Here is a 27150-nt window from a genome sequence, read left to right as displayed (position 1 = left end):
GGGTTGGAGTAGGAGAGTAGCGAGGTGAAGTAGGAGGAGGCAAGGGGTTTGAGTGTTTTAAAGCTGAGGTTGAAGAGTTTCTGTTAGATGAGGTGATTGATTAATTGATTGATGTTGATGGGAGTTAATGCAATAGAATGTGTCAGTCTCATCTAGGCAGATTTGGAAACACTTTAAATTCTACATTGCAACCTCATGGTTTCCCAGACTCCTGTACCTCATTCCAGTATGTAAAATTGACATCATTCCTATCGACTAAACCAATCAGTAAAGTTTATCGTGTATTTATTATATGCAGCAACTCTGTCCTAAGCGCTTGTAACAGAACAATACAATTAGTCAGGATCCCTTTCTTGAAGGGGCTTGCAATCTATAAATGAGCATGAACACCGGAATATATTTTTTTCTTTTTCGTTATTTCGAGGTCCAAACATCCTCCGCTTTTCAGGATAAGCAGAACTTACCAGGAGGAAAGTTCCAAAAATTCCTAGCCCAAAATTTCAAGCAGTCTATCCTTCCGGGAAAATGTAAAATCAATGAAATTGGCATTCTACAGATTAAATTAGTAATTGCCCCGGAAAAGTGAGAGAACGCCTACTAGGAACATAAGGCTTAACCTTTCCTGGGCTGTGGGGGAGAAACGACATATTTATACAGGGTAAGGGAACTCAGAGCCAGAGAAACCTGAGAAACAGACTGCAATTCTCCACAACAATTTTTTCATTTGACATCTTTCCACATAGTGACACTGTACATTCTTCTTGAGATGAATGTATTTACCCTTATTTAACAATCTCTTGCCTCCTCACTGGAAATGTGGGGAAATGGAGGTATGTGCTGCATAACTAATTATTAGTTATTAGACTGTAAGCCCGTCAATGGGAAGGGATTGTCTCTATCTGTTGCTGAATTCTACATTCCAAGCGCTTAGTACAGTGCTCTGCACATAGTAAGCGCTCAATAAATACTATTGAATGAACTAATTCCCGGGTGATTTTTTTTAAAAATCACATTTCTTTTCTGCTCCTTTTTAGGATAGCATAATAATCATGGTCTTTGTTAAGCACTTACTACCTGCTGTTCCAGACTCACTGGGAAAGGAGGTGTTGGCTTCCTTCTCATGTCCCAGTGCCGCTTTTAACCCATTCCGCCTACCCATCCTTTCCTTCCTTCAATGCCCAAATCACCCATCTCTAACACCTACTCCAGATTCTAGTAACAGTCATCTAACACCTCCAAAGCCTCACCTCCAATTTTCCGAACCATTTTGATCCCTTTCTCAAATTCCTTCTCTCTTTCTCCAACCCTACATTGATCCTTGGGGACTTTAATATCCACACAGATGTTCCTGTTGACCCTTCTGCTGCCCGCTTTCTATCACTCCCCAACTCCACTGACCTCCCGCTCCAGTCCCCTCGTCCACTCACCAACTTGGACACACACTCAACCTCATCATCTCTGGCCACTGCCCCATCTCTACCCTCACCAACTCTGAAATCGCTCCTTCTGACCACAACCTCCTCACCTGCCTTCTTTCCTACACACCTCCACCTCACAAATCTGTGCTGTTCCCCCCCCAGAGACCTCCGCAATTTTCTTGAGTCGCCATGCTCCGTTTAGCCTCCTGGCCCAAATGACCTTCCCTTGGTGACCAAATTGACATTCTCAACACCACCCTCTCTACCAAACTCAACGCACTCGCTCCCCTACCCCTTTGTCAATCTCGTGCAACCTACCCACAATCCTGCATCACTTCCACAGTCTGCTTCCTCTGTGCTTGCTTGTGCACAAGCCGCAGAACGCTGCTTGCGGAAATCTAGATAACAGGCAGACCTCATCCGCTTTAAGTTTAGGCTTACGTGCTTTAACTCTGCCCTCTCCTCTGTCCGGCAAAATGATTTCTCCATCCTTATTGACACCCATGCCCATTGCCCTCGCCAGTTGTTCCAGACTTTTAACTCCCTCCTCAAAATCCCCCTCACCTATCTCTTGCCCCTAATAACCTGACCAGCTACTTTATTGAGAAAACAGAAATTAACAGGAGTGATCTCCCTAAAATCTCCCCAGCCCCTCCTCAATCCCTCCCCACCCCAATCCACCCCTACTTCAAATCTCCCATCTTTCCCGGCAACATCTCCAGTGGAGATCTCCTGCCTTCTCTCAAAATCCATCCCCTCCAGCTTCACAACCGACGCCCTCCCTCGGCACCTTATCAAAACACTTGGTCCCTCCCTTCTTCCTTCCCTGACCCCCATCTTCAAGTGTTCCCTCTCCAGAGGCTTTCAAACATGCTCATGTCTTCCCATCCTAAAAAAAACCCTCCCTTGACCCCAGAGCTCCCTGTAGTTACAGCCCCATCTCCCTCTTACCATTCATCTCCAAACTCCTTGAGCGAGTTGTCTACCCCCGCAGTCTCAAGTTCCTCTCCTCCAATTCTCTACTGAAGTAACTCCAGTCTGTCTTCTGCCCCTTTCACTCCACAGAAACTATCCCCAAAGGTCACAAATGATCTCCTTCCTGCCAAATCCAAAGGCCTTTACTCCATCCTAATTCCCCTCTACTTCTCAGCCGCCTTCGACACTGTCGACCAGCTCCTTCTCCTGGAAATGTTATCCAACCTCAGCTTCACTGACATTGTCCTCTCCTGGTTCTCTTCCTAGCTTTCTGGCCGTTCATTCTCATTCTCTTTCATGGGCTCCTCCCCTACCACCCACCCCCTAACTTGTGGAGGTCCTTCAAGGCTCAGTTCTGGGTCCCCTTTAATTCTCCATCTACACCCGCTCCCTTAGAGAATTCATTGCTCCCATGGCTTCACCTACCACGTCTATATGAATGATTCCCAAATCTCCATCTCCAGCCCGGATCTCTCTCCCTCTCTGCAGTCTCGCACTTCCACCTGCCTTCAAGACATCTCTACTTGGATGTCCTCCCATCGCTTCAAACTTAACATGTCCAAAACTGAACTCCTTATCTTCCCACCCAAACTCTGTCCTTCCCCTGACTTCTCCCTCACTTCCCCACTATTCTTCCTGCCTCCCAAGCCTGTAACCTTGGCATTATCCTTGACTCCTCTCTCTCATTCCACCCATATATTCAATCTATCACTAAATCCTGTCTGTTCAACCTCCACAACATTGCTAAAATCTATCCTTTCCTCTCCATCCAAATGGCTACCACGTTAGTCCAAACATTTAGCTTACCCCACCTTGATTACTGCTACAGCCTCCTTGCTGACTTCCCAGCCTCCTGTCTCTCCCCACTCCAGTCCACACTTCACTCTGCTGCCCGGATCAATTTTCTACAAAAATACTGAGTCCATGTTTTCCCACTCCTAAAGAACCTCTAGTGGTTGCCCATCCACCTCTGCATCAGACAGAAACTCCTTACAGTCGGCATTAAAGCAGTCAATCACTTTGCCCTCTCCTACTTCACCTCACTGCTCTCCTATTACGACCCAGCCCACACACTCCACTCTTTTGATGCCAACCTACTCACTGTACCTCAGGCTTGCCTATCTCACTCCAACCTCTCCCTCACATCCTGCCTCCTCATATCCGACCACAGATATTCTTCCCACCTTAAGCCTTATTGAAGGCACACCTCCTCCAAGAGACCTTCCCCAACTAAGCCCTCTTTTCCTTATCTTCCACTCCCTTCTGCATCACCCCGACTAGCTCCCTTTATTCATCCCCCCTTGCAACCCTACAGCACTTACATATATAGCCATGATTTATTTACATTAATGTCTGTCTCCCTCTCTAGACTGTAAACTTGTTGTGAGCAGGGAATGTATCTGATCACACTGTTACAATGTTTTGGTATTTGTTTCGTGCTTACTATGTGCCAAGCACTGTTCTATGCGCTGGCGTAGTTACAAGCTAATTGGGTTGTCCCACGTGGAGCTCACAGTCTTAATCCCCATTTTACAGATGAGATAATTGAGGCACAGAGAAGTTAAGTGGCTTGCAAATGTCACCCAGCAGACAAGTGGCGGAGCCGGGATTAGAACCCACATCCTCTGACTCCCAAGCCTGTGCTCTTGCCACTAAGACATGCTGCTTCTCCCTCCCAAATGCTTAGTAGACTAGTCTGGACACAGTGAGAACTCAATAAATACAATTGATAGATTGTCAAGCACTATTCTAAGCACTGGGATAGATACAAATTAATTGGGGCAGACATAATCCCTGTCCCTCAACTCCTACCCTAGAATCTTTATCCCAATTTCAGTCCCACGTTGTGGGGTGGGGCTGAAGGGGTGTGCCTATACCCCTTAATCCAAGTGATTAAGGGCTTCTGACCCAAGATATTCTAAGCATCCTAACTTCAATATTTCTAATATGTGTGATGGAAATACGAGATCGTTATTATGACGGTATTTGATAAACACTTACTCTGTGTGTAGCCCTGTTCTAAGAGTGGGGTAGATACAAGGTTGTTATTATTACTATATGGCATTTGTTAAGCGCTTTCTATGTGCAAGGCACTGTACTAAGCACTGGGGTAACTAAGCAACTGGGTTGGACACAGTCCCTCTCCTGCATGGGGTTTACAGTCTTAATCCCTATTTTATAGATGCGGTAACTAAGGCCCAGAGACGCTCAGTGACTTGCCCAAGGTCACACAGCAGATGAGCGGCAGATCCGGGTTTAGGAGATTAGAACCCAGGACCTTCTGACTCCCGGGCCTGCGTACACTGATTCTCAACTGCAAATCCAGCCCCCTTCTGTGACTCTAGAACACCTCTTCCCCTGCCTGTCAAGGCCTCTCTTGCCCCATCCCTGGGACCTGCCCTGGGTGTGGGGGAAGGTGTTATGGGGGTCCTCAAACACTCAGGATAATCAGGTTGGACACAGTCCCTGCTTTAGGGAGAGGGAGAACAGATATTTAATCTCCATTTTGCAGTTGAAGAAAATGGGGCACAGAGAAGTTAAGTGACTCACCCAGGGTCACCCAGCAGGCAACTTGTATAGCTGAGATTAGAATCCAAGTCATCTAACGTCATGGTCTCTCCAATAAGAAACACTGCTTCTCTGTTTAAATAAATGCCAACTGTACCATTTTAACACAAAAATTGGGAAGCCAAGAATGTTAATTCCTGACAAAAATAAATATTATTATACCAGAAATTAGGTTTTTTTCCAGACACTTGCCCCACTTGCATTTATTTTTTCTGGCTCCGGTTTTATAATGTACTCCTGGCAAATGGGAAAGTGGGGGTTGTTTTTTGCCTGTGTTGTCTATCCTAATCCCATCACCAAATGTAGGGATTCCAAAGCTTCCACAGTGCGTGCCTGGCTTTGAAAATTAATTTTCACTGCTTCTTCCACTTTCTTCCTAAAGGTAACTTCTTTCTCTTGTTATGAGAGCAGTGGTACTTAAAAAAGGATGGAGAAGGAGTTGAAGTTGTACAGGATTGGAGGAGGGGAAGCAAAGGGAAAGAGGTCAGAAGGAAGGAGAGAGAGGAAAGAGAAAGGGAGAGGAGAGAGAGAGAGAAAGGGAGAGGAATGAGAAAGGGGGAGGAGAGAGAGGGAGAGAGAGAAATTTGCAAGAAATGAAAAAGCATTTTCAAAAACCCAAAAATTTCAGACACATTCACCATATGCTTTGTTTCATTTTATTTTCAAGAAATAATACCAACAAAGTGAAGTAAAATTAAACTTTACAAAAATAGCTGGGGGAAAGCCCGTAATCAACGCATAGAGACATTTGCCTTTAAGAAAGAGAAAGTTGGAATCCCTGAGGAACAGCCAGTAATAAATAAAAGACTGAAACCCTCAGGCTCCCAAGTTCAAACGTTGAGCCTAATTCTCTGGCTAGGGAGCTGCTGGAGGACCCCACCCCCTTCCACCCCATCTTGCCTCTCACTAATTAAGCGACTGAGGCAGGGCACGTGCCCACTTCCATATCGGCATCAACATCAACCAAAGGCTCCGACTGATCATCTGGAGCTCGGGGGTGAGAGCGGGACAAGAATTTCAGGGGACGAGGCTTGGGAGAGGGAAGGCTTCAAAGCCAGAAGGCCTCCATTTTGGGTGTTTTCAGCTCCGCCTGGAAACGTTCAGGTCTGAGCGGCTCTGGGGGTCTACTGCCAAAGGCTAAGAAGGCCTCTGCCCTCACCCTGCCCCCCACCACGGGGCACACACCTATGACATCAAAAGTTTCAAATGTCACTGTAGTCCGTCACTGAACTCTCATTTCCTTTTTTTTTTTAGTGGTATTTGTTACGCACTTACTATGTGCCAAGCATTGAGCTAATTGCTGAGGGAAATACAAGCGAATCAGGTTGGACACAGTCCCTGCCCCACGTGGGGCCTTAATCCCCACGTTACAGATAACAGGTACAGAGAAGTAAAATAACTTGCCTAAGGCCACACAGCTGACAAGCGGGATTAGAACTCAGGAATCAGAACTCAAAATAACTCGCAGGCCCATGTTCTATCCACTAAGTCATGCTGCTTCTCTTCTCCCACTCCCTTCTGCATCACCCTTGTACTTTGATTTGCACCTTTATTCATCCCTCCCTCAACCCCCCGGCACTTACGTCCATATCCATAATTTCTTTAACATTAACATCAATCTCCCCCTTTAGACTTGTTGTCTTGCTTACTTGTTGTGGGCAAGGAACTTAACTACCAACTCTGTTGTTCTGTGCTGTCCCAAGCGCTCAGTACAGTGCTCTGCACACAATAAGTGCTCAATCAATTCTTCATTTAGGGGGGAGCCACAGCCAGCCCGTCCCTACTCCCTGCATCGGGACAGAAACTGTCCTAGCATCATCCTGGTCTGAAGCAATCATTATGACAATCAGTGGTATTGGTTAAGTTTTTGTAGGTGGAGCACTACGCTTTGGTGTGCAGAGCACTGTACTAAGCGCTTGGGAGAATTCATCAGGGTTGGCAGACTCCGAGGAGTTCCAGTCTAGAGGACGACCCCTGAAATCTGAGATCTTTGTGGTCCTTTAGGGGTTTAATTCACCAGGCAACAGACACAACATACGCCTCGATTCCCTCTCCTTTACCACGGTGAAACTATCCCTAAAGGATATTTTATTTCTCTGACAGAGTATTCAATTTGGTGGATTTTTAATTTCTCTGACAGAATATTCAATTCAGTCAATTCTGACCGAGTCTTACACTCAGGGAATGTATACAACTTCATGTTCAGCAGCTTTTTGACCCATTTTCTTCTCAAAAATTCAGGAAACCTTCAGTTGGAAATGTTCATCGTTGCCCTTGATGGCTCATCTTTTGGGGAAAGTCAGGAAAGTGCTTTCAAGATCTTCAGTGTCGTAAAAGTGCTATCGCGGTCATAAGATGTTGTTTAGGAGTTGAGTACGGAAAACATGTCGAGGGCAGTATAGAAAACACTGAACAATCCTTGCCCGCTATAAGCATCCATTCTAATGTGGCAAAAAATAATACAAAGCATCTTTGGTGCTCTCGAGGTTGACTCCTTCAAGAGCCAAGAGGTCTAAACAAAAAGGCTCTAAGGAGGAGCTCAGTACTGCATGGAGACTTTCTGACTGAGAAAAATAGTGGCTTTGTTATTTAGAACAAGGTGAACTGCCTGCCTTCGTTCCCTGAAAACTCCTCAAATTCTCCCCCCTTCTAGACTGTGAGCCCCTTGTTGAGTAGGGATCATCTCTGTTGCTGAATTGTACTTTCCAAGCGCTTAGTACAGTGCTCTGCACACAGTATGCACTCAATAAATGCGACTGAATGAATGAATGGATAACTACCTTGAAAGAACAGATCCACCTGCCTTAAAAACAAAGCTGCCATTTAAATTCTTTTTTTTTTTTTTTGGTATTTGTTAAGCGCTCACTAGAACAGTCAAGCACTGCTCTAAGCTCTGGGGTAGATGCGAGTCTATAGGGTGGACACAGTCCATGCCCCACATGGGGCTCACGGATTAAATAGGAGGGAGTAGGATTTAATCTCCATTTACCAGTTGAGGAAACTGAGGCACAAAGAAGTTGAGTGTTTGCCCAAGATCACATCGCAAGCAATTAGCAGAGCTGAGGTTAGAACCCAGGCCCTCTGACTCCCAGGCCCATGCTCTTCCCACTAGGCCCTGCTGCTTCTCAAGAAAATATTTATTTATTGGAATAATGGTACTTATTAAATACTACGTGCTACGCACTGTGCTGAGCAATGGAGTAGAAACAGGAGAATCCAATCAGACACAGTCCTATCCCACATAGAGCTTGCAGTCTCAGGAGGAGGGAACGTGGGTATTTTATCTCCATTTCAGAGGACAGGAAATTGTTAGGAGAAGTTAAGTGACTTGCCCAAGGTCACACCCACCAGACAAGTGGCAGAGCAGGGACTAGAACCCAGATCTCTCGACTCCCGAGCCTTTGCTGATTTCACTAGGCCGTACAACCTTTACCGGCTCAGCCTAAGAGACTCACTAGCATCAGTAGCTCGGTGAGGTTCTCTGCGTTTGAGATCACACGCTGTGCAGCCCCCTGACTATAGCAGAATTCTATCGGGCAACAAGGATCGGCTTTTGACATAAACTATACGAAACATCCTGCAGACGTTTCCATCACCCAAGATTGCAAGGTTTTTGTTTCCTACAGAGTAGTCAGAAAATCTTCCAAAATCACAGCAGTTGTCTGGAAAAAGGACTATCTTCTCACTGGAACATTTGGGTGAAAGCGATCAATGAATGGTATTTATTGAGTGCTTACTGTGGGCAGAGCACTGTGCTAAGTGCGTGGGAGAAGACAACAGAGTTAGTAGACACATTCCTCGCCCACAAGGAGCTTACCAGAGGGATTCTTCAACCCGCCGCCATGTTAAATGCAGATTATCGATCCAACAGTGGTGTTTAATGAGGTGTTTGCTAGGTGCAGAGCATGGTACTAAGCACTCGGGAGAGTACAGTAAAACAGAGTAGGTGGACACCTTCCCTGCGTACGACAAGGTTAGAGTCAAGAAGGATTCTTTAACTGGTCGTCATGTTAAATGCAGACTATCTTCCATCAGTCTGAAATATTAAGAGTGTACTTTCTTGGTGCTTAGTAGAGTGCTCTGCACACAGTAAGCGCTCAATAAATATGTTTGAATGAACAAATGAATAAAAACGGTTCACTCCCACGTCTTCAAAGCTGACAGAGATGGGCTTCCGAATGGCCACCAACCTGCTGCTTTCGAGAATTCCTTCTCTTCAGCTGGAGCGTTAGGCCTGAAGTCTTCTGTCTTGAAGCAAAGGGAAACAATGAAAACAGCTGCATAAAACGAAACAATCGCTGATATTACTGTAACAGTATTTGTTCGGTCAGTCAGTCGCATTTATTGAGCGCTTACTAAACGTTGGGAGAGTATGATATAACAACAAAAAGACCCATCCCCAGCCCGTAACAAGCTTAGCATTTACTATGTGCCCAGCATGGTTCTAAACGTTGGGGGTAGATTCTTCAAGTTCATTGGATGGGACACAGGTTCTGACCCACATGGGAGTCATGATCAATCAGTGGTATTTATTGAGCACTTATTCTGTGCAGGGCGCTGTACTAAGTGCTTGGAAGAGTACGGTAGAATAGAGATAGTAAACACATTTCCTCCCCACAAGCAACTTATAGTCTAGAGAGGGAGACAGACATTCAAATAAATCACGGCTCTGTACTATATCACTGCGGGGCTGAGGGTAGGGTGAATAATAATGTTGGTATTTGTTAAGCGCTTACTATGTGCCGAGCACTGTTCTAAGCGCTGGGGTAGACATAGGGGAATCAGGTTGTCCCACGTGGGGCTCACAGTCTTAATCCCCATTTTACAGATGAGGGAACTGAGGCACAGAGAAGTTAAGTGACTTGCCCACAGTCACACAGCCGACAAGTGGCAGAGCTGGGATTCGAACTCATGAGCCCTGACTCCAAAGCCCGTGCTCTTTCCACTGAGCCACGCTGCTTCTCTAGCCACGCTGCTTCTCTATCAAGTGCTCAAAAGCGGCATGGTCTCGGGGATGGAGCCCGGGCCTGGGAGTCAGAAGGACCTGGATTCTAATCCCAGCTCCGTCACTTGACTGCTGTGTGACCTTGGGCATGTCACTTCACTTCTCTATGCCTCAGTTACCTCATCTGTAAAAGGGGGATGAAGACTGTCAGTTCCACGGAGGGCACGGACTATGTCCAACCTGATGACCTTAAACTTCAGGGCTTAGAACAGGGCTTGACACATAGTCGGTGCTCGACGAGCTTGTGTGAGAAGCAGCATGGCCTGGTGGAAAGAGCACGGGCCTGGGAATCAGCGGGGTGTGTTCTAATTTCGACTCTGCCACGTGTCTGCTGTGTGACCTTGGACAAGTCACTTCACTTCTATGTGTGTCTAGGTTACCGCATCTGTAAAATGGGGATTGAGACCGTGACTTCCAGTAGGATAGGGACTGGGTCCAACCTGATGAGCTTGTATCTACCCCAGTGCTTACAAGAGTGCTTGGCACAGAGTAAGGGTTTCACAGATATTTTAAAATTTAAAAAACCCTCCCCTCCAGCCGGGGTGGTACTGATGGTCCTGTAGGATGGCTGAGGAAAACGATCCAGAAGCAGCAATCCAAATTTCTCCATTCAATGGATACTCTGAAAAGCTGCCTCTTTCTCCTCCCCTCTCTCTTTCAGATAAGCATACAGGATTGGTAGTTCTTATCGTCTAAGCTCGAATGCGCTCCCCAGTGAACGCAAAAACGACTATATTATTCGGGGTTCTCCCAGGTTGTCTGACAATGTCTGCCCCACAGGTGTATTCTTTCCCAGAGCTTAGAACAGCGCTCTTCCCATAGTAAACATTTAAAAAATACATTCACTCCAACTACTGTACAATGAAAAAGTTGCCAACAGAACCAGGCCCTCAGAGAGGTCACTTTAATACGTTCAGTGACGTCAGTGGAGACAAAAAAGAACCCCATCAAGTTGTACAGGTAGAAGGGATCACAAGAGACCTAAGGCAAGTCACTTCACTTCTCTGGGCCTCAGTTATGTCATCGGTAAATTGGGGATTAAGACTGTGTGCCCCATATGGGACATGAACTGTGCCCAACCTGGTTATCTTGTATCTATCATATAATCGTATTTATTAAGAGCTTACTGCGAGCCAAGCACTGTACTAAGAACTTGGGAGAGTTCAATACAGCAATAAACTGACACATTCCCTTCCCACAACGGGCTAACTGAGCACTTTTACGGTATCTGGCAAATAGTAAATGCTTAACAAATCCAAGTGCTTAGTACGGTGGTCTTACTAATAAGCGCTCAATAAATGTGACTTATTGAATAACATTTAAAAAAAGAGGAGTTTGGGTAAATTCATGGAAGAGAGGTCCACAGTGAATTCTTAGAAGGGAAAAATGAGACAAGTTAGAAAACTCAGGAAGGGTTTCGATTGGGGCAGGTGATTCTTTAGACGCGTTGCCCGCTTATTCCTTTCTGTCACTGCAGGCTGTCCAGCAGTGAAGGGTGGGGTTTGGGAGGTGTACATTTAAAGAACAGAGATGACTGTGCTTCCATCGGGGGGAAGAAGGAAGGAGGGTAAGGAGGAAGGGGGAAAAAGGGAGAAGCAAGGAAAGAGAAGGGAAGCTTCCCTTCTCTACCTCCTGGTTACCCCAAGACTTCAATTATTTGAAATTTAAACATCATTACATTTGAAAAAAGGCTCTTACTGTGGGTGCTAATATTGTATCACTTTGTATTCATCAACTGAAGAGTAATCAGGGTCACCTGTGTGGAACAAGAAATAAAGCAAATTAATCTAATGTTTCCCAGATGAGAGCATGGACTTCTCCTTCTCACATATTCCCAGACTTTCCCAGTACCTGTAAAGAAAGAAATAGATGGTCTTCTCTCTGTATCAAACAGGAAGCCCCACCAATAATAATAATAATGATAATGTTGGTATTTGTTAAGCGCTATGTGCAGAGCACTGTTCTAAGTGCTGGTGTAGATACAGGGTAATCAGGTTGTCCCACGTGAGGCTCACAGTTAATCCCCATTTTACAGATGAGGTAACTGAGGCACAGAGAAGTGAAGTGACTTGCCCACAGTCACACAGCCGACAAGTGGCAGAGCCGGGAGTCGAACTCATAACCTCTGACTCCGAAGCCCAGGCTCTTTCCACTGAGCCAGGCTGCTTCCCGTGGAAATCTGCTGTGGCCTCTTGAGGATACAAGAGGCTGCAATGGAATGAAACGCCAGTTACGGACGTCCGTCGAGGATGATGGACAAGCCTCGGTCCTGAGATTGCAGGATCCAGGACCTACCCGGTGGAATGGATGATAGTTTGTGCAGTGGGGCCTAGTGGGTAGAGCATGGGCCTGGGAGTCAGAGGGCCTGGGTTCTAAACCTGGTTCTGCCTGGCTTTGTCTGCTGTGCGATCTTGGGCCTCTGTACCTCAGTCACCTCGTCTGTAAAATGGGGGGCTATGACTGTGAGCTCCATGTGGGACAGGGACAGTGTCCAACCTGATTAGCTTGTATCTACCCCAGTGCCTGGCACAAAGTACGCACTTAAGAAATACTATTATAAAAAAAAATACTCTTCCCAGCCAGTCGTCTTCCCACTGGGGCCCAGAGTACTAGGAATAAAGAGGTAGATGACGGCTCAAGAGATGTTTTGAGTCCAGGACCCATTTATGGCCAAACTGGATCACCAATCCCTGAATAACTGAGAGTTTGCCCAAATTCTCATTTTTCCAATTTGAACTTAATTTCCAAAGAGAGTTGGTTTATATTTCCTCTTGATGAAACCACAGAGATGTCACAAATACAGTGGTGTCACAATTGTGAAAATCTGCATTCCATGCAATCTGCACCTGGGCCCTCGATTGCCCTTCGTAGGGTTTAGTTCAAAGGAAACTAGTTTTCATTTGTCATCTGACACAAAGAAAACCTCATCTCCACCTGCCCACACCCAAATACCCAAGTGAAGATAAATCTAAACGAAGGATGTCAAACAGCGTTGCATTGATACTTACATGGTAGATTTGAAGGAACTGGAAGAGGTCCTCTTCTGCAAGAAACAAAAATGAACTTCTTTTTGATTTTCTGAAACCCCAAATATTTTCTACCTTAGAATAGCTGTGTTCTACTCTCAGGACCAAGAATAATAAGCAAATTGGGTTTTTGATACTAAAGGATCAGCGAGATCTCAAAGAAGAATGGCCACGGGTACATTTATTATAATAACAATAATTAGAGTATTTGTTAAGCACCTACTACGTGCCAGGCACTGCACTAAGCAATGGGGTGAATACAAGCAAGTCGGATTGCACACAGTCCCTGTCCCATGTGGGGCTCATGATCTTAATCCCCATTTTCCAGATGAGGTAACTGAGGCCCAGAGAAGCAAAGTGACTTGGCCGAGGTCACACAACAGACAAGTGGGGGAGCTGGGATTAGAACCCATGACCTTCTGACTCTCAGCCCATGCTCTGTCCACTAGGCCACCCTGCCTATAATTTCTTCAGTCCACCTGGGCTAAGCCACCCACAGATGTACAAAGCTAAACAACAGTCTGACGCTGAAGACCACAGTACCAAATCTCATGGCAAGCTTCATAACTTCTCCAAACCTAAATCCCTCTTGGCAACCCAGTAACGTCAGGTTGTGAAGAAGGATTAATGTTGATCTAGTAAATGTTTAACAACTACTGTCCAGCGTTGACTGAGTCTTTCACACAAAGAGTTACAAATCGCCGGAACAAAGGTAATGGGAACACGGAAGCCCAGTTTGGTCTATTATTTGTACAATTAAGTACACCTTTGTTTTAGAGCAGTGTGGCCTGGTGGAAAGAGCACAGGTCTGGGAGTCAGAGGACCTGGACTTCAGTCCCGGCTCTGCTACTTGTAGGCTGTGTGACCTTGGACAAGTCACTTGCTTCTGTGGGCCACAGTTATTTTATCTGTCAAATGGAGATTCAATCCTCCTCTCTCTGACTCAGACTGAGCCCATGAGGGACAGGAATTATGACCAACCTGATTATCTCATCTCTTCCCCGCTGCGTAGTTTAAGGCCTGCCACATAATTAAGCTTTTAACAAGTACCATAATCTTCACTTAAAAAAAAAAATTGGAAATAAAGTTCTGTGTTCTATTTATCTCTGCCTTTCAAAAAAGTTTAATCAACTTTATTAAAGAAAAAAGTACACATTTATATATCAATACCGAATTCAAAACAAATACGTGCAAATGTATCTATAATCAAGATATGATTGATTTTTACCTTGCCACACTGGGTCCTTGAGCCTTCCCTGGGTTTGCATTTTTCTGTGAGTTGTAGTAATTCTCATAAAGGACGGGAGCTGGGAAGATAGATCGAGAATCGGAGCATGAAAGGAATGCTTTCTCTAGAAGCAATTGATCCGTGTTATTTACTGAGCACTTACTGTGTGCAGAGCACTGCACTGAGCACTTGGGAGAGTACCGATACAACGGAATTGGTAGACACGTTCCCTGACCACAACGAGCTGATAGCCTAGAGGCTTAGTGGAAAGAGCCCGGGCTTGGGAATCAGAGGTAGTGGGTTCTAATCCCAGCTCCTCCAATTGTCAGCTGTGTGACTTCGGGCAAGTCACTTAACTTCTCTGTGCTTCAGTTACCTCATCTGTAAAATGGGGATTAAGACTGTGAGCCCAGGTGAGACAATCTGATAACCTTGTATCTATCCCAGAGCTTCAAACGGTGCTGAGCACGTAGTAAGCACTTAACAAATACCATCATTACTGATATTATAGAGGACATCATGGCGTCATCTCCACAAGTCCACCCAGTGGCTAATTCCCACACCCTCCTTTGAAGAGGCTGGATTCAGAAGTCACCCTGATGACCGATAATTCAAACAGGCGACCGCGTGGACAGCAGAACCTGCTCATGGCTGGTCAGTGCTCCCAAGTGACCCTTTCCCCAGATGGCCTTCTCCGACCCTGCAAGTCTGTATTTAACAGGTGCGGTGGGGGCGTGAGGAAGAGAGGAGGAAGTAGAGTCACCTCAGTCCAATGTTGTATTCCTATGAGGCGATCACAGAATTTGGCCAGACCCGTCATCCCAATGGAGAATTCCACCCCCCAACCACTCCCCATCTTCCCCTGATTTGGCCCATTGCTCACAGCCTGAGAGCTGAGAGGGTAAACAGCATTGACAAGAGGCATGGCCTAGTGGATAGAGCACGGGCCTGGGAGTCAGAAGGAGCTGGGTTCTAATCCGGGCTGGGTTCTAATTGTCTGCTGTGCGACTTGCTCAAATGACTTCACTTCTCAGGACCTCAGTTACCTCATCTGTAAAATGGGGCTTGAGACTATGTGAGTCCCATATGGGACAGGGACTGTGTCCAACCTGATTTAGCTTGTATCTACCCCAGCGCTCAGAACAGTGCTTGACTCAGAGTAAATGCTTAACAGATGCCATCATTAGTGTTATAATTAGTTGTGTGGATGAAGTAAGATGAGGTGATTCAAACTCACAGGCTGCCAGAGACGAAAGCCTTCTATCTCATGGTCTGTTCAGGCCATGGCCCAGCAACCTGGGATGCAATTCTCATTCCGACTTGGGACCAACTTCCCGTGACCTTCTTAACTCTGTTTATTTTCTAGAATCACTTCTCCCCCCTTCCCCCAACCCCTCCATCGATAAACCATGGGAGAGGAGGCTAACACACTTTTTTACAGAGATGTCATAGGTTAGTTAAATACTTCAACTATGGACTTCCTGGGAGAAGGGTAGGAAGAGAAAAAAACAAATCTTTGTGGCCTGGAATATTTGGAGGCAGGGGCTGAAACAGAGGCCAAGCGTTCGACAAACTTTAAGTCACACGTGACTTTTCATCCATGACAAAAATGGCTGTCCCTGGGCAAGGGGCTTTTTAGATAACAACTTTACTGCAGGTTTAAGTAAAGATCTTTATTTAAGAAATCCATAACCAGTAGAGAAAACAACAAGGACTGCTATCTCATCCTGGCTAGTGTAATTTTCCATAAAAATGGATAGATACAACATTCAAGAATGTATGTATCTCTAACAGTGTGTTCTCTCAAAAGCCTTTTGCTTTCTCATGCCCACCTATTAATCTCTTATAACTCAAGATTTCCTCTACCTGGGCAGAGGAAAAGGCTAAAATAAAATGATCCAAGCTTTCCAAATCAAATAAGAAGACCACGGCTCCGTGGGAATCTCCTCAGATCTGCTCTCCAAAGGATCGACATCTCTCTGTCCATCAAGACCACCCTGTTACTAGCTCTGAGAAATGGTAATCACAGAAAGGGAATTTATAGGCACAAATAGGATTTGGGCCATGACTTATTAGGCAAGCGTACAGTGCCTGCTAAATTCCAAATATAGACCTGCTTAGAGCATTGCTATTAGACTAGGTTGAAAGTTACCCGTCACGACTCACCTGGTGGAACTTGTCCGGTTTTGCGGCAATTGACAAAATACTCAATGTCCTTCTCGATGCTGCACATTTCTAAACTCTTCCGGACTTCTTCGTACAACTAATGTGAAAGATAAATCAAAAGGCGTGAAACTTCAGCGCTGGAACAGCTCATCCGGTCTTTCTCAGATTTTGAAATGGAAAAAGACGACGACTCCGCCTAGTCCTGGGATTAAACAAGGTGGGAATCTCGATCTATTCTTCACTCTTCCTGGCCTGGCCCAGAATCTAGAACTCTGAGAGGTCCCTCAGACCAGACTAGAATTGCTCTAAGAGGGAGCCTCCAGGAAACACCTATTCTAGATTTTCTCCTGAACTGGACTTTCAATCCCCGGCACAAATCTGACTTCTGAAATCCTGCAGTGTCTTGGTGCTTGTTCTAACTGAGGTTTGACAGACCTTCTTGTGCCCTCACAATTCAGCATTAGTGAGGCTAGCTTGCTAGTAGAAATGGCACGGGCCTGAAAGTCAGAGGGTCTGGGTTCTAATACCAGCCTGGCCACTTGCCTGCTGGGTGATCATGGACAATTCACTTCATATTTCCATGTCCTAGTTTCTTCACCTGTAAAATGGGGATTGAATCTCCCTTTCCCTTTGTCAGTCGATTGTATTTATTGAGTGCTTACTGTGTGCAAAGCACTGAACTAAATTCTTGGCAGAGTACAGTAGAACAATATAACACACACATTCCCTGCCCACAGCGAGCTTACAGTCTAAAGGGAGCTTACACCCCTATGTGTGACGATTATTGAGTGCTTACTGTGTGCAAAGCACTGAACTAAATTCTTGGCAGAGTACAGTATAACAATATAACACACACATTCCCTGCCCACAGCAAGCTTACAGTCTAAAGGGAGCTTACACCCCTGCCATTATCTTGCATCTACCCCAGCACTCAGTACACATTTAGCACAGAATAAGCACTTAGCAATTACTGTTATCATTATTATTATTATTAGGCAATACCTGCTCTCCCTCACCCTTAGATGGTGAGCCCCATATAAGACAGGGACTAGATATTTTATCTACCCAATTCACCATACACAATCCTTGGCACACATAAGTGCTTAGAAGATTTGACTAGGATTATTATGATGACTATTATTATTTCTAAGACTTTGATGATGACTAATTTTCTGTGCACTGCTCACGCTGTACCAACAAGCCCAGAAGCCGCTTTGGATCTCCTTACCTCATCGCTTGTGACACACTGCTGTGAGAGTTGGTTCATGTGCAGCCACAGAGAATTCCGGAAGAAATGAATTCGTTCATTTTCTTGAGCCTCACAGAACTATGAAGAAATTACACAGACACAGAGTGGGTGGAAGAGTGTATAATTGTATAATTGTGTAATTGTTAAATTAAAGAGAATGATCGCTAGAGGAGTTATTAGAGAACACTAAACCCGATAGGGGAAAATATCCTAATTGAGGGGGGAAAGGTGGAAGAATTCTCCAATCAAACTACCTATCAGTAGTACTTATTAAACTCCTCTGGGTACAGAGCACTGTACTATATGCTTGGGACAGTATAGTTGCATGAACAGACATGATGGTTTTTCTGTGGCATTTGTTAAGTGCCAGGCACTATACTAAAAGCTGGCAGTCAGGTTGGACACAGTCCCTGTCCCGCAGGGGACTCACAATCTTAATCCCCATTTTACAGATGAGGGAACTGAGGCCTAGAGAAGTGAAGTGACTTGCCCAAGGTGGACAAGTGGTGGAGCCGGGATTAGAATACAGGTCCTTCTGACTCCCAGGGCCGTGCTCTATCCACTAGGCCATACTGCTTCTCACGATTCCTGCCCTCATCTAGCTGGGAAGACAGACACTAAAATAAATCACAGGTGGGAGGAATCCAAAGAGAATGAAGTTACGAACATAAGTGCTGTGGGGTTGGAAGCGTGTGCTCTCAAGTTCTTAGGTGACATGTAAATGCTGACGTGGCAGCTGTGGGTGAAAATAGTGTGGGGGAACAAGCAATTGATCAGGGAAGACTTCCTGGAGAGACGGAATTTCAGAAAGACGCCGACTCAATTGATCGTTTTGGAGCACTTACTGTGTGCACAGTAGTGATCTGCCGGATACGAAGGGGGAAAGAGTTCCAGGCAGAAGATAGTGAGAAAAAGGTCGATAGCAAGTGAGATGAGAACAAGGCAGAAGTGAGTATGTTTGCTTGAGAGAAATGAAGCGTGCCAGGTGGGATGTAATAATAATTACGGTATTAAAATGCTTACTATGTGCCAATAATAATAATAATGTTGGTATTTGTTAAGCGCTTACTATGTGCCAAGCACTGTTCTAAGCGCTGGGGTAGACACAGGGGAATCAGGTTGTCCCACGTGGGGCTCACAGTCTTAATCCCCATTTTACAGATGAGGTAACTGAGGCACCGAGAAGTTAAGTGACTTGCCCAAAGTCACCCAGCGGACAAGTGGCTGAGCCGGGATTCGAACCCATGACCTCTGACTCCAAAGCCCATGCTCTTTCCACTGAGCCACGCTGCACTGTCCTAAGCGTTAGGGTAGATATAAGATCATCAGGTGGTCCCACCTGGGGCTCACAGTTTTAATTCCCATTTTAGAGATGAGGGAACTGAGGCACAGAGAAGTTTAGTGGCTTGCCTAAGGTCACACAGCAGACAAGGGACGGAGCTGGGATTAGAACCCATGTCCTGACTCCCCAGCCCGTGCTCTTTCCACTAAGCCACAAGGGGTGAGATAAGTGTGAGGGAAGAGAGAGAGAGAGCACAGATTGAATTCCTTAAAGACAATGGTCAAAAGCTTCCGCTAGATGCAGACAGAGATGGGCGACCATTGGAGGTTTTTGCGGAGACAGGTGATTTGTAGAGAATGATATTTCAGAAAAATCGATCCAGGCAGCAGGCAGGGCTGAAAAGGTGAAAGGCAGGAGACAGGGAGGTATTCAAGGAGTCTGAAGCAGTGGCCAAGTTGGGATAGAACGGCTTTTTGGACCAGCATGGTAGTAGTTTGGACGGAAGGGAAGGGGACGATTCTGGAGTCGTTGTAGGAGAAGCAACAGGACAGAGTGACAGAGTGGGGAGGGGTGAGTCAAGGATAATGCTAAGGTTACGAACTTAAGAGACTGAGCAAGACTGAGCTCCTCATCTTCCCTCCCAAACCCAGTCCTCTCCCAGACTTCTCTATCACCGTCGATGGCACTACCATCCTTCCCGTCTCTCGGGCCCGCAATCTCGGTGTCATCCTTGACTCGTCTCTCTTGTTCACCCCACACATCCTATCCATTACCGAGACCTGCCGGTTTCACCTCTACAATATCGCCAAGATCCGCCCTTTCCTCTCCACCCAAACGGCTACCTTACTGTTACGGGCTCTCGTTATATCCCGGCTAGACTACTGTGTCAGCCTTCTCTCTGACCTCCCTTCCTCCTCTCTCGCCCCGCTCCAGTCTATTCTTCACTCCGCTGCCCGGCTCATCTTCCTGCAGAAATGATCTGGGCATGTCACTCCCCTTCTTAAACAACTCCAGTGGTTGCCTATCGACCTCCACTCCAAACAAAAACTCCTCACTCTAGGCTTCAAGGCTCTCCATCACCTTGCCCCTTCCTACCTCTCCTCCCTTCTCTCTTTATACCACCCACCCCGCACGCTCCGCTCCTCTGCCTCCCACCTCCTCACCGTCCCTCGGTCTCGCCTATCCCGCCGTCGACCCCTGGGTCACGTCCTCCCGCGGTCCCGGAACGCCCTCCCTCCTCACTTCCGCCAAACTGATTCTCTTTCCCTCTTCAAAACCCTACTTGAAACTCACCTCCTCCAAGAGGCGTTCCCAGACTGAGCTCCTCTTCTCCCTCTACTCCCTCTGCCATCCCCCCTTTACCTCTCCGCAGCTAAACCCTCTTTTTCCCCTTTTCCCTCTGTTCCTCCACCTCTCCCTTCCCATCCCCACAGCACTGTACTCGTCCGCTCAACTGTATATATTTTCATTACCCTATTTATTTTGTTAATGAATTGTACATCGCCTCGATTCTATTTAGTTGCCATTGTTTTTACGAGATGTTCTTCCCCTTGACTCTATTTATTGCCATTGTTCTTGTCTGTCCGTCTCCCCCGATTAGACTGTAAGCCTGTCAAACGGCAGTGACTGTCTCTATCTGTTGCCGACTTGTTCATCCCAAGCGCTTAGTACAGTGCTCTGCACATAGTAAGCGCTCAATAAATACTATTGAATGAAAAAATGAAGAGACCAAGAGGATAGCGGGCTGTGTAACGCTCATGGACGGTAGGTGGTGGAGGGCGTTTAGGAGGGAAGATGAGGAGTTCAGTTTTGGGAAGGCTGAGCTTGAGCTGTCCTGGATGCAGAAGGAAATGCAAGATTGCAGGGAGGCAGGAGGGGAGGATTCGAGAGGCCGCAGGGTCACGTCAATCAAGGATCTCTCAGAGACCGTCTATAAGAATGAAGGGTTAGTTGGTTGTTGATAACAGTCATGGTATTTCTGTAGAAAGTGCTTACTTTGTACCAAGCTTGGGGCTGAGATAGATAAAAATACAATTAGAATATAATTAAATAATCCTAATTCATTCATTAGAAGCAGCATAACGTAGAGGATAGAGCACGGGCCTAGGAGCAGGAGGTCGTGGGTTTTAATCCCGGTTCTGCCATTTGTCTGCTGTGTGACCTCGGGCAAGTCACTTCACTTCTCTGGGCCTCAGTTACCTCATCTGGAAAAGGGGGATTGAGACTGTGAGCCCCTCGTGAGGCAGGGATTATGTTCAAACCGACTTGCTTGTATTTGCTTAGTACAGTACCTGGCACATGGCAAGCGCTTAACAAATACCATAATTATTATTATTCAGGTGATCGTATTTATTGAGCGTTAACTGTGTGCAGAGCACTGTACTAAGCGTTTACGAAGCACAATATAACAACAGACAGCTTCCCTGTCCACAATGAGCTTACAGTCCAGAAGAGGGGAAGACAGACATTAATATAAATAAATTATTGATATGTACATAAGTGCTGTGGGGCTTTGGGTGGGGGGAGGGAGATAAACAAAGGAAGCAAGTCAGGGTGACACAGACAGGAGTGGGAGAAGAGCAAAGGAGGGTTTATTCAGGGAAGGCCTCTTGGAGATGTGCTATCAGTAAGGCTTTGAATGGGGGAGAATAATTGTTGGAGTTGAGGAAGGCGGGCGTTCCAGGCCGAAGGAAGGGCGCTCCAGGCCAGAGGCAGGACGTGGGCGAGGGGTGGGCATCAAGACAGAGGAGATCGAGGTACGGTGAGAAGATTAGCATTAGAGGAGCGAAGAGTGCGGGCTGGGTTGGAGTAGGAGAGTAATAATAATAATAATGATGATGATGATAATAAGGACAATAATCAACTTCCTTACTTGCCCTACCTGGGAACCCCATTATGCGCTGGGGTAAAAGGACAAAGACAAACGTTAGAATGGATTGCGAATAACAAACAACAGAGTCAACAAACTACGAGCACAATATCAAGACAAGTCAAAGAACAGATTCTGGAGTGAGTGTACTCAGACTCCCTGAAAATTTATTCTAACACTCCATTCCACCCTTTAAATAACAAGGTCCGTTCATGCGACATTTGAAAGGAGAAGAGATTGCAGCAAGAGCAGGGAGGACGGGGTTCGCCATGAAATTCCCTCCCATCCATCACAGGTCCTTTTACCTCACAAGCTTTGATGTGTTCACTTTGCCAGTCTTCTCTGATCTTATCCAGCAAGTTGATGTGAAGTAAGTACGCTTTGTCTGAAATAAATTGAGGGGTGGAAATGAAGGGAGGTTCCCAGGAAAAATTTCTAATCAGCAGTTCAACACCTTTGGCTCAAGGGATCAGAAAATGTTGCTTTATTTGACTGGTACTTTTACAGTTACCAGTAATAAAATAAAAATTTACACAACTTACAGGTGTCTTCTCGTTGAATCCTAAAGTCCACAGGTGTTGGTTTTTTTTGAATGTTATTAGTTAAGTACTTACTATATGACAGGCACTGTACTAAATGCAGGGGAAGATTCAAGCTTATCAGGGTGAACCCAGTCCACGTCCCATATGGGGCTCAGAGTCTCAATCCTCATTTTACAGATGAAGTAACTGAGGCACAGAGAAGGGAAATGATTTGCCCAAGCTCAAAAGGCAGACAAGTGGTGGAGCTAGAATTAGAATCCAGGTCCTTCTGACTGCCCGGACCGTGCTCTATCCACTAGGCCATTAGGCCCAAGTGTGACCTTAGGCAAGTCACTTCATTTCTCTGGGCCTCAGTGACCTCATCTATAAAATGGAGATTGAGACTGTGAGCCCCACGTGGAGCAGGAACCATGTCCAACCCGATTTGTTTGTATCCACCCTAGTGCTTAGCACGGTGCCTGGCACGTAGTAAGCGCTTAACAAATACCATTATTATTATTATTATTATTAAGGTGTCATCATAGTCATATTCAAAAATTAGGAAAAAGAGGCTATTAAGGAAGGTGCGGTCACCTTCACAGGGTCAAAAACTGAGTCAGCAGCATAGACAAAGCAGAACATGGGGTCCACAAAACTACTGTTCTTTGTTTCACTTTCTTTGCAACACAACTATAAGTCTCTGACAGGCAGAGATCCGGGACAAACTTCAACCGGATGTCCAATTTTTTTTTTTCCCCCAATAATGGGCTGCATGACAAAAAACCCACGTATGTGCTAGGCTTATGAATTTTTATTTTTGATGGCAACAGAAAAGTGTAGCATTCGAGTTATTCAAAAATTGGGATTTTTTTAGTTGTCACAGAATAATTTTTAAAACATCTGAATCAACTTTATCAGTACAAATGCGGGCAGTTATAAGCATCATGCTAGCCATTGGTCAGTTCTGATCAAGTCAATGAGCATACCGGAATTAAAAGATTCAGCGGTTCTCGAGAACTGGCGTGGGCGGGGGATTCAGGCAGGGCTCATCTTATATCTGACTAGAAACTACTGGCCTGTAGTGGTTCGGGTACATTCGCTAAATAGGGAATAGAAAAATTGCTAAATATCTCAGGAGGGCCACAGTCGACGCTCAAGTGAGCCGCACCCCACAGTCAAGCACGACACATTCAGTCGGCGGTCCAAAGTGCCACACTGGGCTGATGGGACACGTGTTGGATGCCCGTGAATTCCACCGCGGGGACCGAATCCTCAGTGAATCGAAGTTGGGGAATTTCTTCATACAACGGGCTTCCACCTTAGCCCCGCTGCACAAATCCAACCAAAGCGTGTCGGTGTTGAGGGTCGTCCTCACCCACTGCAGTTCTGGGCTGCCAACTGGGTACAGATACTGCCCTTGCCCGCGAGGGCATACGTCAGAAGTAATATCTATGACCCCTTGGCTCAAAGAGCTGTAAAAGACTGTAAGCTCACTGTGGGCAGTCAACTTGTCTGGTACGTTGCCTCGAGGCAATGAGCGGATCTACTAACGCTACTGTATTGTAATCTCAAGTGTTCAGTACACTGTTCTCGAGAGGCATTCAGTAAATACTACTGGTGGATTCCCCCTCCCATCCCGCTCTGAGGAGAAAGGACATCCAGGCTGGGTTTTGGCAATCGGTAGATTCTGCCGCTCGGGCCATCCCAGCACAACTGAAACCCCAAATCCTTTCCTTCACACTGACGGGAACGGTAAGATAACGCACTCACCAGAATCCTCCGCAGCCGTCTTTGAGGTGGCCAACTTCACAAAAAGCTGGGAGAAGAAAAGCACAGTGGGAAATCCATCCATTAGGGGAGGGAAATTGGCTTTCCCAAATGAAAGCCCCGCAGATCTAGGCAGTCAGGAACGATGGCCACCCCCCGGCCCAGGCCCGGCCCCAGCCCCACCCAAATTTTTCATCTCAAGACCCTGAGGAATCTTCCAAACTGTTGGCTCCCTCTTGGCAGAGGGAAAGTGGCAGTATGGTCCTGTGGGCAGCACAATAATGGGTCATTCCAGACCTGCCCGACTTGTAAAATAAAAAAAAAGTACCCATCCACAAAACACCTTATGCCTGGCCCTTCACATAATTCCCAGGATCGATCAGATGATATATTAAGTGCTTACTATGTGCCAGGCACTGTACTAAATGCTGGGGGAGATACAAGATGATCAGGCTGGACCAGTCCCTGTCCCACGTGGGGCTCACCGTCTTAATCCCCATTTTACAGATGAGGGAACTGAGGCCCAGAGAAGTGAAGTGACTCGCTCAAGGTTACCCGGCAGACAAGTGGCGGAGCCAGGATTAGAACCCAGGTCCCCTGACTCCTAGGTCCCTGCTCTTTCCACTACGTCATACTGCTTCTCTATCAATTTGAATATAATAATAATAATAATAATCCCTTGAATTTGCAGAGGGCTTATCTCATTTTATCTTTACATCATCCCCGGGAGGTAGGAAGAAGCAGTTACCACATCCGTCAATCGGCGGCATTTATTGAGCGCTTGCTATGTACAGAGCACTGTACTGAGTGGTTGGGAGAGTACAATATAATAATAATAATAATAATAACAATGATGGTGTTTGCTAAGCGCTTACTATGTGCCAAACACTGGTAGACATGTTCCCTGCCCAAAACAAGCTTACAGTCTAAAAGGGGATACAGACAGAAATCTAAGTTAGGGATATGTGCATATGTGCTGTGGGAGGGGTGGATAAAGGGAACAAATGTGACAGGGAAGGGAGTGGGAGAAGAGGAAACGGGGGGCTTAGTCAGGGAAGGGGATGTGCTTTTAATACGGCTTTGAAGGACAGTTATCGTCCATCAGCTATAAAGAGGGAGGGCAATCCAGGCCGGAGGGAGGACGTGGGCAAAGGGTCAGCAGTGACACAGATGAGGGGAGGTCCAGTGAGCAGGTTGTCATTACAGGAGCAAAGTGTGTGGCCTGGGTTGGAGCAAGAAATGCCTATTTTACAGAGGGGTTGTGATTTGCCCACATTGCCCAGCCAGACCAGTAGCAGAACTAGGACTAAAAGCAGCTTGTGGGCAGGGAATGTCTCTGTTGACTGTTATACCGTACTCTCCCAAGTGCTCAGTACAGTGCTCTGCACACAGGAAGCCCTCAATAAATACGATTGGCAGAATGAATGAAAGAACTCAGGTCTCCTGATATCCGCTCTTTCCATGAGCTCTCGTGGCCATTCTAGGATCAAGCAGAGTGAGCCTCACTAGCACGAAGCAGCATGGCCTAGTGGATAGAGCACGGGCCTGGGAGTCAGAAGCACCTGGGTTCGAATCCCGGCTCTGCCACTTGTCCGCCGTGTGACCTTGGGCAACTCACTTCACTTCTCTGGGCCTCAGTTCCTTCTCCTGTAAAATGGGGATTAAGATGGTGAGCTCCATGTGGGACAGGGACTGTGTCCAACCTGATTGCCTCGTGTCCCCCGGCATTTAGTACAGTGCCTGGCACACAATAAGCGCTTAACAAAAACCATAATTATTATTATTAGTAGTATGAAGCATTTTAGTCCCAGTGCTAAGGGACTCGGTTATAATTTTAACAATAATAATAATGTTGGTATTTGTTAAGCACTTACTATGTGCAGAGCACTGTTTTAAGCGCTGGAGTAGATACAGGGTCATCAGGTTGTCCCACGTGAGGCTCACACTCTTAATCCCCATTTTACAGATGAGGTAACTGAGGCACAGAGAAGCTAAGTGACTTGCCCACAGTCACACAGCTGACAAGTGGTAGAGCTGGAATTTGAACCCATGACTGCTGTCTCCCAAACCTATGCTCTTTCCACTGAGTGACGCTGCTTCTCTTTTAAAATTTTATTTTAAAAGATGCTTTGCCTACAGCCCGATTTCTCTCTAACCTGGCCAAACTCCTCTCGGACTCTGCGCTAAACACGTACCTTTTCCTGCTGCTTTGGAGTTACTGTGTTAGCATTCCGATGTACGGCCTGTTCGGCTTCATCCTTGTCTTTACACCTCTGTTCATAGGCTTTCTTGGCCTTTGTGATTCAGTGGGGGAAGGGTAAGAAGAGTAGAAAAACGCACAATTTCCTTATCACCGGCAAAAAACATGGATTTCTTCCCCAGAGATGGCCACCAAACTCAAGGAGCCAATCATCCCGCCTGGGGGGAACCCCGCTGAAACTGACGGACCAAGTTCATGAAGCTTATACACTTCAAATTCCTTCCTTAGGTGGCAAACACGGTAAGACTCTCCCTGGTGAGGTCTCTCTTCCTGCATTCGAAGGGAAAATTGAGGCAGACAGCCTCATGACTTCCATTCCCCTAAACAAATCCACAAAAGGGACCTTTCCCTTCACCCCTCCACTGACATTTCCACAGTAATCTAAACAGCGCCGAGGTAGATACAGGGTAATCAGGTTGTCCTACATGAGGCTCACAGTCTTAATCTCCATTTTACAGATGAGGTAACCAAGGCACCGAGAAGTCAAGTGACTTGCCCAAAGTCACACAGCTGACAGGTGGTGGAGCTGGGATTAGAACCCATGACCACCTAAGCCCGAGCTCTTTCCACTGAGCCACGCTTCTGGGTTACTACTTGTTAAGACCCTAGCTAAGACCAGGCCTCATTCAGTCCATCCTATCTATTGAGCGCTTACTGTGTGCAAAGCACTGGAGTGAGTGCTTAAGCACTGCACTGATGGGCAAAAACTAGGTGGTGGGCAATTGGCTGAGGAGTTTGGACAGGGTGGGCAGTCTCAAACCCAAGGGCCGATGAAGATTCTCTGGGGAACTGTGGGAGATGGGGAGAAGCAATGGG

The 27150-nt window shown here is 46.2% G+C and overlaps 1 protein-coding gene across 1 annotated transcript in view; it reads right to left on the bottom strand.

Annotated features, from left to right (window-relative positions):
* Nucleotides 1-8056: 8056 nt before the first annotated feature.
* PSTPIP2 (proline-serine-threonine phosphatase interacting protein 2) overlaps nt 8057-27150 on the bottom strand; it is an 87923-nt gene continuing 68829 nt past the window's right edge. Inside the window, exons 7-15 of the mRNA XM_029059376.2 lie at nt 26270-26368; nt 24078-24123; nt 22092-22171; nt 17615-17713; nt 16387-16483; nt 14221-14299; nt 12975-13009; nt 11665-11722; nt 8057-9209 (exon numbers count right to left, since the gene is read on the bottom strand). Of these exons, the coding sequence (XP_028915209.1) occupies nt 11673-11722; nt 12975-13009; nt 14221-14299; nt 16387-16483; nt 17615-17713; nt 22092-22171; nt 24078-24123; nt 26270-26368 (585 nt within the window). The 3' untranslated portion in view covers nt 8057-9209; nt 11665-11672. The remainder of the gene's footprint in view (nt 9210-11664; nt 11723-12974; nt 13010-14220; nt 14300-16386; nt 16484-17614; nt 17714-22091; nt 22172-24077; nt 24124-26269; nt 26369-27150) is intronic.

Source organism: Ornithorhynchus anatinus, chromosome 3 (genome assembly GCF_004115215.2).
Source record: "Ornithorhynchus anatinus isolate Pmale09 chromosome 3, mOrnAna1.pri.v4, whole genome shotgun sequence".
In the NCBI taxonomy this organism is placed as follows: domain Eukaryota; kingdom Metazoa; phylum Chordata; class Mammalia; order Monotremata; family Ornithorhynchidae; genus Ornithorhynchus; species Ornithorhynchus anatinus.
Note: the sequence above shows the minus strand (reverse complement) of the source record. Positions and strands in the feature narration are given on the sequence as shown.